The 14,630-nt window shown below is 53.1% G+C and overlaps 1 protein-coding gene across 1 annotated transcript; it reads right to left on the reverse strand.

Moving 5' to 3' along the window:
- Window positions 1-2,052: 2,052 nt before the first annotated feature.
- On the reverse strand, window positions 2,053-10,186 carry SLC30A2 (solute carrier family 30 member 2). The gene is made up of 8 exons (XM_050932670.1): window positions 10,120-10,186; window positions 8,859-9,073; window positions 8,036-8,182; window positions 5,712-5,865; window positions 4,767-4,938; window positions 3,484-3,589; window positions 3,204-3,338; window positions 2,053-2,515 (listed from the first exon to the last, which is right to left on the reverse strand). The coding sequence occupies exons 1-8, from the start codon at window positions 10,167-10,169 to the stop codon at window positions 2,370-2,372; spliced, it is 1,125 nt and encodes a 374-aa protein (XP_050788627.1). The 5' UTR covers window positions 10,170-10,186; the 3' UTR covers window positions 2,053-2,369.
- Between the last annotated feature and the right edge of the window lie 4,444 nt (window positions 10,187-14,630).

Consider the following 14,630-nt stretch of genomic DNA (forward strand, 5'->3'; position numbering starts at 1 on the left):
CGCAGTAAGCGCGTAAAGCGAAAATCGCGTATAGTCAAAATTACATTGAGTGTGATGGTGGACGGAATCGCCCGCAGAAACAGTATTAAAATGGTTATTTTTCTGGGTTTTTTTGTTTTGTTTTTGCAGACCGCGTAAAGCTGAAATCACGCGTGTTAAATGCGTGTAAGATGTGACAGACCTGTAGAGATGAGGTGCTGAAAGCATCCATCATCCCAAAATCAGTCCCCCTGCTCCTCCTTTCTGCTCTGCAATCTTCATTCACAAGCGTGCGCTGTTAAAAACCGGCTGGGAAGGGAGGGGTGGGAGAGGGAGTTGGCATAAGAGCCAGCGAAGGCCGGATGGGGCGTGATGCCTGAGGTTTGCACCAGTACGGTTGGCAGTGCTGAAACTGCCCCCTCACCTGCGTGGAGACCCAGACCCAGCAGTCTGGCTGCAGCTGGGCACGTGAGTTGCTAGGCTCAGTACGGGGCTAGCTGGGTGGAATTCTACAGCTGGCGGTATACAGGAGGCCGGATGAGATGACCTAATGCTCCCTTCTGGCCTTCAAATCCACGCCGCTGTGCCATGCAGCCCATTACCACTAGGCTCCTCACCCCTGCAGTCTGGGTAAGAGACTGATGGAGCTGGGCATGGAGGAGCCCTTGGTGTGTCTAGCACCTCCTGCAGGGCCCACAGGGGTAATGCAGCACCCACTACTCTGGGCAATAAAAACCCAACTGACTTGGACTGTGGGGCTAGAAACTGCAGCATAACCATTCGGGCTGGGGCTGGACTCAAACTCACAGGGGGTTTCAGAGCCTGGGGTTCCAGCCCAAGCCCAAATGCAATCACGTTTTTTGTTCTCTTTCATTAAGAACGGGAATTTATTTTTCTGTCTGTCAGTGTCCAGCATTTGAACAATAATCATTTCCCATCCGTCCATCTGGTTTCACTTCCTTAACATTCGGATATCGATGCCATTGCTTATCCAGGCAGAGAATCTTGCAGGAAACACGGAAGGCTGCCAATCCCCCATAAGGTCCCCCAGTGACTCTCTCTCAGGGAGCGTGTGCAAAAAATGGGGAAGGGTGCAGAGGTTCGGGAAACAAGGGGGTCGTCCTCATTCTGGGATAATGGGGCTGCTCGAAATCCCAGCAAGGTCAGAAAGCCAACAGCTGCCTGCAGCAGCATCACGAGCTCAGCTCTCGTGGAGCAGGGGGTTGCATGCACAACTGTCAGCTGGGGCTGGACAGCTTTTGCTCTCAGCAATAGATTGCAGGCATCTGTCCCTCTTTGCAGTGCTTTCGGGGGGGGGGGGGTTTCACTGCTGGTTGTTTTGAAGTGGAAGTTTGCAGGGGAAAGAAAATGGAGAGGGACGATTGGCTTTGGGGGAAGCCACAATGCAAGTGGGGCCTGGGTTTATTCTGGTGGAGGTCATTAGCTATGCCCTAAGGTAGGTCTACACTGCAATCAAAGGGCTGCTGACTTGGACTCACAGGGCTTGGGCTGCCGGGCTAAAAAGTGCAGTTAAAATTAAATAAAATGTGTTTTTAGTGGAGTGCAAACCAATTGACTAAAATAGAGCATGTTATGGCCAGAACAGTGGCTGCTACAGAAAGTGAGCAGATTTTATTTCTCTCTACTAAAGAGCGTACAAAGTATACACGTGCGTTTCTGATATCTGCGTTAAGGCTCCAAAACGGCTAACTCGAGGTTTGGGATTGGGATGATCTTGCTGTATTATTGCCTGATTGTCCTAAACTTGCATATACATTTAAAATATGGCTTTAAGTGGTGTTTGTATATATATTTTTTCTTTCTTTATATAGGAATTGGAGACAGTGCTCCTGCCAGCTAATTTCTAAGTTGTTAGCTGCAAAAAACCTAGAGTTCTCGGGTGCCTAAGTAGCCCCTGGAATCCTAGTTAAAGCTGCACCGCCCCCAAAATGTGAAATGGCCCCCTTGGATCAGACTAGACGTTCCCAATGCTCCTATGGCAAACCAAGCAGACGAGAGCACTCTGAGGAGTGGACATGCCTCTCACACGGAGCATGAAGCCAGAGGGACAGAGTCATTTGAGCTGCTTTATTTTCAGAATATTAAAAGTGATGCTCCCTGTTCGGGATGGGATGAAAGTGAAATAAAAAGAAAAGAAAAGAAAAGAAAATGTTACGGTCTCTCTAAGACAGTGCAGGAGAGAACACGGTCATATCACCTCATCCCAATGCCCCAGGGATTGGCACCCTGCTGCCTCCAAACGGGCACTTGACCACGGCACGTCCTTATTCTGGGCAGCAGCAAAGGCGCTCTGAGGTAGCAGCGTTCCCAGGACGGTTGGTCCACAGTTGGTTATCAATCCCCCCATCCCCTCCAGTGTGGAGAGATGGTCAGTCAGAGGGGCTCTGGCACTCCCGGCAGTCTCTCATGTCCTCCGAGTAGTTCTCGATCTGGATGGTGGTGGTGTGGAAGTTGAACGCCCCTTGCAGTTGGGAACTAGCCTCCTTCAAGATTGTCTGTGCGTCGGCATTTTCATCTGGAACGAACACAAGCATGGAGGCTGGAGAGGTGACGTCATGGGGTAAAGACTTGGCCTTTGAGCCTCCCAGGGTGCACTAGCTGGGTCTGCCTAGACCAATCAGTTAGTCTGCAGGGCCTTAAACTGTATAATTTGGGGGGCAGAGAATCACATTCTCTTATCTAAGCGAGACTATGCAAAATCCAGCCAAACCACAAAGGTCTCTTGGGGTGGAAACTTGTGCAAAGCCACCAAAAAAAAAAAAGGCTCCAATTTTGTACTAATGGATCATGAGCTTCAGGGTGAATCTAAGCAGAGCTCAGAGCTGGACGCAAAACCAGGCGAAGCCAGTGAAGCAACGCGGAATCTCCCAGGATCCTCCACTGCCAACAGCTTTTCTGCCAAGAGCGCTTGACCCAGGGTACGATCCAATGCCACTGAAGCAATGGGAGCACTTCTATCAAGTCCTAAATGTGTGCGGCCTTATTGTAAACATGTTGGTCCCAGGATATTAGGCAGACAAATGGGTGAAGAAACATCTTTCATTGGACCAACTCCTGTTAGCTCAAAAGCTCGTGTCTTTCACCGACACAGTCCTGAAGAAGAGCTTGAAGGCTGGTCTCTTTCACCAGCAGGAGTTGGTCCAATAAAAGATATTCCCTCGCCCACCTTGTCTCTCTAACAGGCAGGCAGGGCAGATACTTACTGATAGCTATATGGACTGACAGCACCGGGTGCGACACAGTCAGGGCCCAGATGTGGAGGCTGTGAAGAGCTTTCACACCATTGATGGACAGCAAGATCTCCTTCACGTTGTTAAAGTCCACCCCTTTTGGGGTACCTTCAAGACAGCAAGAGGCACACAGGGTCAGAGCCCCACATCAGCAGGAAACGGAGGTGCCCTGTAACCCACAGAACACACCACAGCGACAGGACCAGGTTAACCAATCGTTCACTTAACTACGCTGCTCTGCAGAGTTCCTTACCTTCCATCAGCACAAGGACAACATCCCGGAGGATGGTCAGCGTCGTTCCAAGGACCAGGATTGAGAACAGGAAGGTACAGATGGGGTCTACGTATTTATACTCTGGCTGGTGGGAGGAGGAAAGCTGTTACTTGGTGTATTTAATTTAAAGCTCACAAACGCCTCCTACTCAAACAGGCCATGTAATCTCATTACAAAATGCTCAGTGGTTTCCTTCTTGAGCTACTGAGCTTCGTTCCAAATGAAAATTCCAATTTTCCTCTTGGAGTTGCACCGTGTGTGGTGACCGCTGAGCAGATCACAAGCTCAGCAGAGGTGCAGCCCAGTCACTGCTTGGATGGGAGGCCACCAGGGAACAGCCAGGTGCCAATAATTCAAAATGTTGCACAGTTTCCTCTGAGTAAGAGCTAGTCTGCACCAGAAAGGGTTTGCCAGCGTAGCTCTACTGGCAAACCATCCTCGTGTAGAAGCAGTTTATACTGTCAAAAAAAAGTGTCCAGGATCTCTTATCCCCCTTTTTGCCAGTCTAACTGTACATGTGAAACTCTGAGCAGTATAATAATGTTGCAAATAAAAATCACATCCCTAAGCGACATTACTATGCTGGCAAAAGTGTTCAGTATAGACCTGGCCTGAGTTGTTGACCCAATGCCCCAGCATAGCATCACCGGACCTCATGCCTCCTTTCTGATGAGAAGAGAAGCAGAGATCCTGACCATGTGTGGACAACCCTATAGCACAGAACTGGGGCATCAGCATTAGTGTTTCAGCTAAGTTCCAACTTGGACAGTACATCTCTGCATTCCCCGGAAGTTTCAAATTAAAGCAGAATCCCTCACTTCCTATCCTACATGGTTGTGCAATGCTGCTAGGCAGCTGCTGCATGGCATTCCAGAGGTGGCTGCATTTCTGTGGTGGGGGAAGTAAGTGAAATGCAATTAAAAAAAAATCCATATATAATCTGTGTTCTGCCACTAAGTTCCTCTGTGTCCTTGGGCAAGACATTCAGGGAAACGAAGGCAGAGAGGTTAAGTGACTTTCTCAAGGACAGAGAGGGAATTACCAGCAGAGCAAAGATAAGAATGCAAAAAATCCTGGCTCCCAGTCCTGTGCTCAGACCACACCTTCCTGCCAAAGGAGTTCCTCTTCCTTCCTCCACCTGGGACAGCACACGTCATGCTCCAACTCCCATGCCACACCAGATGAAAGACACCTCGTACATCGCACAGTGGGGAGTTTCCAGCCTTCTGCGCCCAAGACACTCTTGGCAACAGAGCCCGTACCTTGAAATATATGATGTATGCAGCTACCAGGACACCAACGCTCTGCAGTAGGTCCCCGACCACATGGATAAAGGCGGCCTGGACGCTGGTGTTCTGCTGCTTGCTGTGCCCGTGGTGGCTATGGCCATAGTGGCTGTGCCCGTGACCCGACTGGTGAAGAGTGACTCCCATTCTGCGGGGAAAGACGGAGCAGCGAGGTCATCGAGCGAGGCACCTCAATCCACAGCCTCCTCCCACGCCTTCTGCACCAATCGAGACAAGCCCTACCTGCAGAGGGACAAAGCCACCTTCCCTCCATCTCCCCGTGCAGGGTGCAGCGCTCGGTTCCACCCTGCTCTCACTACCGGCTTCTGACCCAGACTGCGACATATGGTGCTAACCACGGATGCTCTGGCCTGCATCACTCTGGCTCAGTAACAGACAGCCTGGAGCCCTGACATAGAGGGAGGCTCAGAACCTCAGTCCTATGCTCCACCGCATGGGTCAACTAAACCCCTGTCTGTAGTTCCCAGTAGAGGCAGAGGAGACAGCTGAGAACCCTGCAGCCTCCTTGGTGGCCCAGATTTTAGACACTAGCTCCGGGGTGGGGATGGGGGTGGGGGTGAAGAGGAGCACAGAGCCCTGCATAGCCACTTCCAAACTCACTTGCAAAATCCTTTCTGGCATTCTACCAACCAAGGGCCCGCCCCTGCTCCCAGTGGAGATCAACAGCCAGACTCCCAGGGGCTTCCCATGGGAGCAAGATTGGGCCTCGGGAGACCGCTAATCCCAGGATTAATGGCCTGTTTGGACCGGCGGGCCTTTCAGACTGGCCAGAAGAAACATTCTAGTGTGAGGGATTAATCTTTGCAATGTGACCAGCAATGAATGAACCTTCCCGCATGCACCCCCTCGCCCCGGAGCGTTCTCAGAGGAGCTGAGGGCCAGTAACCTGGCCGGACGTACATGATATTCACCGCCACAGCGCAGGCAGAGGTGATGAGCATGGCGCCCCCTTCGATCTCGTAGTTGTTCGAGAGCAGACGCTCCACTGCCAGATAAACCAAGACTCCGGTCACCACCCAGATCGACAGCACTGAGAGCAGGGCCCCCAGGATCTCTGCAGAGAAAGCCCAGCCCGCACAGGCTTAGAGAGCAAGAAACACACAGCAAATCCTTCTCCAGACACCCAGCGCTCACCACACTGGGAGATGGCAGCCACAGAGCTTCATGCAGGGACTTCTCGGCTTCACAGCTGCCTCCCCAGGGCTGCACAGGATCCCAGATTCCCCCAGCACCAGGGACAGACAGCAGAGTCTGTGGCAAGCCGCTTCCGTTGGCCTTATGCAGCTCCTGTACCAGGGGAAACTGCAACTCCTTTATGGTCCATATATACCACTGGAGCAGCATATGGGGGCTGGCGCTGGGGGTGTGTGTGCAGAATTGACCCCTGTTTACAGGGGAAATATACTGGCAGAGCTCTAGCAGAATAATGATTCTTCCACTCTAGCTATGCTGGTCAATTTCCCCAGATGGACTAGTTCTAAATGTGTTTAACAATTCTAAGTCACGCACTCATCGTTAGTTGCTTCTGATCCACACCTCCCCTCCAGCCCCTCGGCTTGTCAGTTATACCACCTTACTCTCCCCTAGTGCCCATTACTGAAATATAGCTGATGTGTCCTCTCTGACTTCAGCTCTCTGGGCAGTACACTCTCCCAGCATCGTTAAAGCTACACAACCCCTCCTAGTGTGGCTGCAGTGATGCTGGTAAAGAGGTGCGTACCCCTGTATCATTTCTAGCTGTAAGGGAGGCGGCATGAGCTATGCCAGAACAAGGTCTGCTCTACACAGATTTTGTACCAGTTTATTTCACTCAGAAGTGTCGTTTTTAAACCAAGTTACTCTGGTACAGTTGCAGGTGTGGATGCCGTTATATCTTCCCCTATGGAAATACGCTATTTATTAGATCAGCACCTTTATACGGGTAAAACTGCACCCATACTAAGCGGGTATCCCTTCAACTATCCCAGGATGGTTTAAACAATACAACTTTTGAGTTTAGCCGCGGCCTAATGGACCTTTACCCCAACAGGGCTACATACGTGTGAGGGGCGGTACAGATTTAACTCTTTCCATGAAACGGCACCTCCCCAACTGAAATCATGATAGCGGCATGACACCTACGCCCAGGCCAGGCCTCAGTCTGCAAGGCTTGCGGTCCAGCACCTTTCACAGCACTAGCTCAATGTTAGGAAAAAATGTATGATGTCAAGATGACGACAGAGGAGAAACACCATGGAGATGACCGGGAATGGAGAGGGGCGAAGCGGACCGGGTGTCTCACATGCCAGAGGGAGAGAGAGACAAAGGGAGGCTGGGAAAGAGAATGCGAACAGACCTTTAACAACTGCAGCACTAAAGGGAATTTAGAGAACAAAGGCAGCTGGAGGTTTCCCTGCCCTTGAGCAGATAGTGCGGGGGGTGGGGAAGAAATCTACCCCGCACATGGGCTTTCAGCTGTTGCATTTCACAGGAAGCTCTCCTTGGCGGTTTCAGCAAAGCCCTTCTCCTGGTTAGAAGTGTAGCTAAGCGATGAGCAAACTCTACCTTGGGCAGGTAGTCCTCAGATGGACGGTAGTAGGGGTGGCCCTTAAAGGAGGGAGGGAATTACTGTGTCCAAATACCAGATCAGAACAAGGGAAGGGGAACATCCCATTCCAGCAGGAGTGCCACAGGGCTGGTTACAACCGGACTCAACGTGATGGCAAAGTACTTGCTGCCAGAAGGACCCAGTGGCTCAGCATGGGTGTCTGCGGGGGTAGGGTCCCACAGGGGTCACTAATGATCATAGAGCCAGAGGTACCAACGATCCTGGAACAGTGGATGCACAGGGGCAGCAAAAAGGGACAATCGCAAGGCTCCGCTGCTCGGGGGAGTTAGCAAACAGCTTGCACTTCGAGCTACTGCAATAGAGCTGCAGATGATTTCTGTACATTCAGGTGTGTGCTCCACAGGGTTGGGTCTGTTGGATTAGCCTGCGTTGGCTGGATGGGACTTGTGTAGGATCCTGATATCTTTCCCATCCCCCACTGCTCTGCAAATGTCCCTCCCTCCCCGCTCCATTCAGGAGCCTTTGCAAATCCCACACCAAGGAAGTTCCCTTCCTTTCAGATAAACTCTGCAGCAGAAAGGAGCATTGTTAGATGTCACCACACCCAGAGTTGTTCTTCCATGGAGCACCTGGGCTTCATACCCAGCCCTGGAGGGGAATCCACTCAGCAAGTTACCTGCTCGGTGCCAGCCAAAGTTCATGGTTTTGGTAGCAGGCCGCGAGGCCATCCACAGGGAAAAGAGACTGATCATCATGCTGGCGAAGTCCGTTAGCAGGTGGGCTGCGTCTGTCATGATGGCCAGGCTGTGGGCCAGGTATCCCCCTGAAGTCACGGAGGAGAAAGAATGAATCCTCAGCACTGACGCTGCCCCTACACCCTTCACAGACCAGTGCTGAGGAAACCCTGAAGAAAGATCAGAGTCCATGTGATGGTGGGCTCCTGAGACCAGAGGGGCTCCTGGTTATCACCAGAGCCTGCTGCAAAATACTCAGCTGGGTTTTCGTTGCGTCTGTCCCAGCAGAACCCCTGATTGCTGGAGCCTGCCCTAGTGCCAGCAGTGGGGCTATGAGCTGATGTGACTGTCTGTATCCCTCCCCTATGGCCCCAAGCTAAAGGTGACTTTGAGACAGCCTACGTACTTCAGTCTAGTGAAGGGCAGCCTCGGCTATCATGCTGTTCACCCAGCCACTTTAACACAGGCCCCAATTCTTCCCCATTGCAGTTTTTGCCGCCGATTTCAACGGGCTTAAGATCAGGTTTGATCCTACCAAGTGCCCATCTTGCAGGACCAAGCCCTTACCCAGATGCACAATTATATTTTTGGGATTTGCTCTTTGAACAATGAAATGCAACCACTTCTAGGAGAGACCGCGGCAGCTGTTTAATAGCCACACATAACAATTTAGGGAGGAGGTGGAGAAGAATCTCTCGTCCAATTTAGCTGTTCCAGCATCTTGGCTCAAGGAAGCCATACGACATGGCTATTTTGGCATCTTACCTATGACTTCTCCAGTCATGAAGACCAGGCAGATCACAGATGCGATATAGAGTTTCCTTCGAGCCCGCTGCTTTTCAGAATCATAGTGGCTGCCAGCAGCCCGGCTGGAATGACAATGCTGGTTCCCCGGGAGGCCCAGCTCGATGGAGGATGTGTCTGGAATGTACTTGAGCATGGAATTGTGAAAGTTCTTCTCAGAGAAGCTCAGATAGGACCTGAATGGCAGAGAGTCACCATTACTGACCACCCTCGGGAGCTGCTGGCTGAGACACTCAGGGAGAGGGGGAATGAGATTTCCAATTGAAATTAAAATGATGCTCCTTTGTGCCCAAGACCCTTCCCTTCCAGCCCCCCAAAGGAAATGTGCCCCAGGGTTTTCAAGAGAAGCTAGGGATTTCTGGGTGCCCACCTTGAGGATGCCTAATTCTCAGACCGTGCTGGAGCACTGTCTCTGAAAGCCAGACCCTTGGTGGCATCTCCTGTTGGGCACCCCAAAATCACCAATCACTCTTGAAAGCCCTGGCCCAAGCCTAGCTAGTCTCCCCTGCTTGAAAACGCCCCTCCATCCAGGAAGGAATGGATGCTCTAAAGCATGAGACCCCCACCCCTTCCTTCTTCCACTCATCACTCACTCCCTGCCTGGCAAGACCTCCTCTTCCCCCTTAACACCCTAAAGGAACCACAGTTATTCCATCTGTAGCCCCCACTTCCAAGTTCCCCCCAATAAGGGGCAGCACATGGAGACAGTTGATGGTTTGGTCCCCCAGACCAAATTATTGGGGGGCCCTTCTGTGTCAGAGACACCCTCTCCCCCCAGAAAGGCAGAGAGACTCCAGAGCCAGCGAAGCTGTTGAGCCAGAAGCAGGTGCCCTGGAACCCAGATCCTCAAAGCTTGGTAGGTGCTTAACGCCCATTGGCATCGATGGAAGCTGGGCACCTAAATATCTTTGGAGATCTGGGCCTGGTGGCCTGGAATGAGTGAGAGGAGGCTGCAGCAAGGCTGGGCTCTCTCCCTGGGGTCCCACAGCGCAAGGGGGAGCCAGGCCAGCCCAGGAGCTGCAGAGCTGGGCTGGAGGAAGCACTGAGATACCTTGCAAGAGATAGGGGAGCTGGGGGGACGGTGTAGGGGGAGGGTGCCATGGGGGAAGAAAGGGAGCTGGGCTTTGTTACTGGGTCTGGGAGGAGGCTCAGAAGCGGAGGGGGCGGGAGAATACAATTGCCTCCTGGGGGGGTAACTGAAGGGGGAGAAATTGCCCCTCACCTGTCGCTGGGCTCCTCCAGCAGGTGCCGCTTCTCCTCCCCGTCCGCCATCCCCACCTGCCGGGGCGCGCTCGGCTCCGGGTCCCCTCCCAGGGTCCCCCTGCTCCAGCCACCCCCCGCGCCGGGCTCGCAGCTGCCTCTTTATCTGGCCCCGGCCGCGGCCCGTGTGAAGCGCCGGGGACCCGTGTGCAAAAGGCCCGGCGGGGGCGGCGAGCTCCGGCCAGGCCGGCTGCAAACTTTGCAGAGCTGCCTCCCTCCTCGGGGGCCGGATACCCCGGCAGCCCGCCCGGCGGGGAGCCCAGAGAGCCCCCGGCTGGCCACTCCCGTGCGCTCCGCGGGGCGCATTGCACCTGGAGAGACCGCGCGCCTCCCCCTGCCGGGCCCAGCCCTGCCTGGGGGAAAGGGTCTGGCTGCGCACCCCCTGGGCATGCTCCAGCCCCGAGTCTCCCAGCCCAGCCTCCCCCTTCTCGGAGACAGGGCTCGGGACTGAGGAGGCAGGGGTCCCGCTGCCCCAATCCCCCCATGGCCCAGTTACCGTCTCCCATCCGCCCCCCGCTGGAGCCCGGCGCACTCCACCTAGCAACTGAGAACGAAGCTTGCTGGTCCCCCAGCTCCATCCTGTCCGGACACCTGGGCGCCCAGGGAGCAAGACTTCCACAGGGCAAACCTCCTGCCAGCCACGTAGACCTCCAGGAGCTTAGCAAACTCCGAGCCACGTGTGAAATATCTGAAATCCCCCAGCGGTTCCTGCTGCGTCCCCCTTCCCCACACCTTCACCCCCAGTGCCCCGGGGAAGAAGGAATGGGAAGCCTTGGCTGAATTAGATCTTGGAGCAGTTTAATGGATAGCTGCTTTTAAATCGGTTTAGTTGAACCAGTGCAAATCCCTATGTGAACCCTCTTAAACTGGTTTTGAACCTGGTTCCTTTAACTGAAGTGATTTAAATGAAGGTGGGTTGAATTTAATTTAAATCTTGTTTAAACTGAGGTGGTCGGAGTTTAACCCTGGCTTGAATGCAAATGGGTTTAAATCCATTCAATAGCGTCCACATGGGTTTCACTAAACCAGTTTAAGAGCATATCTTTAGTTAAACCGGTGACAGAGACAACCCTAACAGAAACAGTGGTAGGGCTTTTGAGATATTCATGTAGCCATCCAATGTAGCTTGTGTTTGAAATGCACTGGTTTTTGGCCATGATCCTGCAAAAACGTATGCTCGTGAGTAACATCTGTTGAGATCAGTAGGACCAACTCACCTGCATAAAATGACTTCTGTCCAGGAGCGGCCCCAGGGTTTTTGGCACCCTAGGTGGGGGGTCCTTCCGCACTCCCGGTCTTCGGGGCACTTCAGCGGCGGGTCCCGGAGCAAGTGAAGGACCTGCCGCAGAATTGCTGCCGAAGACCTGGAGCATGGAAGGACCCCCCGCCGCCGAATTGCCGCCGAGAGCGGCAAAATGCCGCCCTCCCAAATCTTGGTGCCCTAGGCGACCGCCTAGGTTGCCTAAATGGAAGTGCCGGCCCTGCTTGTGTCTATAAGCTTTGTAGGATAGGGCCCTGGATTGTAAACTCTGAAGCACAGATCCCCTTTCCTCTATCAACTGTGCAGATGCTGCTCGATAAATAAGTGATCTCCTCTAAGGTAACTTGGGGATACACAAAGAAACAATGTGCTGTTTGTAACCTCCCTCTATGTCAAGCTCTTTGGCTCTGTTTACAGTAGGAACATAGTCTAAGAATTCTTCACACAACACACAGTCAACCTCTGGAACTCCTCGCCAGAGGATGTTGTGAAGGCCAAGACTATAACAGGGTTCAAAAAAGAACTAGATAAGTTCATGGAGGATAGATCCATCCAGAGCTGTCCCATCCATAGGGCAGACTGGGACCGGCCCCATGCTTTGGGGGGCTCTGTGCTTCAGGAGGATGCAAGTGGGGGACAGACAGGGTGGCCCAGAGGACTAGCAGGGAGCCTGGAGCTGGCAGCAGGGGTCAGGCCCGCCTCCCGGACTCACCCCTGGGGTTCAGGCTCAGTCTCTGCAGCAGCCCCAGCCCGCTCCGCTCTATCCAGCTCCTGGAGTCGCCTGCCATTGCAGGGTCCTACCAACCCCCAAGACCCTGACCTTGCCCCTCCACCTCGGACAGACCCTTCCTCTTTCCGGCAGGACCCTCCACCAGCATAGGGGCCCCCTCGCCCCAGCACAGGTGAGTGCCAGCCAGTAGTCCCCATTGTCCCTTGCCCGTCGCCCAGCACTGTCCCCCGCCAGTGTCCCACACCCAGGGCCGGCACTACCATCTAGGCAGCCTAGGCAATCGCCTAGGGCACCAGAATAATTGGTGGGCATCATTTTGCTGGAGGGGGGCAGTAGGCAGCTCCGGTGGAGCCACCGCAGTCCTGCCTGTGGACAGTCGGCTCCTCGCGCGGCTCCGGTGGACCTCCCGCCGGCACGACTGCCGCAGCTCCACCAGAGCCATGGAGCACCGGACCCTCTGCAGGCACCACTGCGGCAGCTCCACCGGAGCCACGGGACCAGCGCGCGGGGTGCCGAAATTGCCGTCCGCCTAGGGCGCTCAAACCCCTAGCGCCGGTCCTGCCCACACCTCCACTTTCCACTGCCCTTTCTCCCTTCTTCCAGCACTGGGTGGGGTCCTCCAATGCCACCTCCAGGCCAGGGCCAGCCCTTATCATCCCTCTGCCTCAAGGTCCTCCTTGCCTTACAGCTCTCCAGCCTTGGGGTCCCCTTTCCCACAGTACCAGGACCCAGGGTCCCACAACTCTGCTCTCTCCACCACCCACCAGGACTGGGGTCCTCCATCCATCTGCTTTTTGGCCTCCCCTCCCCCTCCCAGCAGAGAAAACAGATTTTAGAGTCCCTCCTCCATGCTGGAGGGTCCTGGGGTCCCCCAGCACCGGGCACATATAAGCCCTCCAAGAGCCACCCAGTTCCTGAGACATGGGCTCTCAGTGTTGCGAATTTGTAATTACATTTAAAAATAATCCACTGAAAGTAGCGAGACCATACACACCGGGAAGTGAGTTTGCTGCAAGGAGGTTCAGGAAGGTGGATTTCAGAATGTAAGTGGCGTGACTTTGAGCACGATCGGTGTGGGGTTTTGTTTTTAATCATATTAACTTCATTATAATTATAAAAAAGAACTACAATAGAGCATAACGTTATAATTACACAGCTGGGCGCTATCAATATTTAACCTGCGGTCAGCAGCTGCCCCTGTAACCAGATTTCACCTGTATAAAAAATGTTAAGAGAGGCCCCGTACAGGCTTATTTGCCCCGGGGCCCAGCATCTCCCTAAGGATGGCCCTGGATCCATCAATAGCTTTTAGCCAGGATGGGCAGGGATGCAAAACCAACACCATGTACTAATGGTAGCGACATTGGGAGCCAATGCACAGATGGGTCACTAGCTGCTGCTGGTCTTTTTAAGATCATGTCATTTTGACCAGCAGTTCTCAACCAGGGGTCTGGAGCTCCCTGGGGGGCTGCGAGCAGGTTTCAGGGGATCCACCAAAATAAACCAGAGAACAGGGCCAGCGTTAGATTCATTGGGCCCAGGGCAGAAAGTTGAATCCCACCCCAGGGACCATAGGGTTTGGGATGAAGGAGTCCTGCTGGCCACCAGGGCCTGTGGGACTGGGCCCAGACACAGGCATTCCTTCCCTTGGAAGAGACGGCTCCTTTGCCCTGGGAAGGGCGGTGGGGGCTTGATTGAACATAAGAACAGCCATATTGAGTCAGACCAAAGGTCCATCTAGCCCAGTATCCTGTCTACCGACAGTGGCCAAAGGCAGGTGCCCCAGAGGGAATGAACAGAACAGAGAACTATCAAGTGTTGCCCATTCCCAGCTTCTGGCAAACAGAGGCTAGGGACACCACCCCTGCCCAGCCTGGCTAATAGCCATTGATGGACCTACCCTCCATGAACTTATCTAGTTCTTTTTTGAACTCTGTAATAGTCTTGGCCTTGACAACATCCTCTGGCAACGAGTTCCACAGGTTGACTGTGCATTATGTGAAGAAATACTTCCTTTTGTTTTTTTTTAAACTTGCTGCCTATTAATTTCATTTGGTGTCCCCCAGTTCTTGTGTTATGAGAAGGAATAAATAACACTTCCTTATTCACTTTCTCCACACCGGTCATGATTTTATAGACCTCTATCATATCCCACCTTAGTCATCTCTTTTCCTAGCTGAAAAGTCCCAGTCTTATTAATCTCTCCTCATGCTGAAGCTGTTCCATCCCCCTAATCATTTTTGTTGCCCTTTTCTGAACATTTTCCAATTCCGATATATCTTTGCATGCAGTATTCAAGATGTGGGCTACCATGGATTTATAAAGAGGCAATATGATATTTTCTGGGGTGTGAGTGCATGCACCAGTCATTAGATCTGCTCTGTGTGTGTGTGTGTGTGTGTGTGTGTGTGTGTGTGTGTGTGTGTGTGTGTGTGTGTGTGTGTGTGTGTGTGTGTGTGTGTGTGCATCAGTCATTAGATCC

This window comes from Gopherus flavomarginatus, chromosome 22 (assembly GCF_025201925.1).
Source record: "Gopherus flavomarginatus isolate rGopFla2 chromosome 22, rGopFla2.mat.asm, whole genome shotgun sequence".
Classification (NCBI taxonomy): domain Eukaryota; kingdom Metazoa; phylum Chordata; order Testudines; family Testudinidae; genus Gopherus; species Gopherus flavomarginatus.

Coding starts and splice junctions, on each gene's coding strand:
- SLC30A2 (XM_050932670.1), bottom strand. CDS start 10,169: ATGGCGGACGGGGAGGAGAAGCGGCACCTGCTGGAGGAGCCCAGCGAC. Junction 9,074..10,119: donor CTGGAGGAGCCCAGCGACAG/GTGAGGGGCAAT, acceptor TCTGCCATTCAG/GTCCTATCTGAGCTTCTCTG. Junction 2,516..3,203: donor GTCAGTCCATATAGCTATCA/GTAAGTATCTGC, acceptor TGTTCGTTCCAG/ATGAAAATGCCGACGCACAG.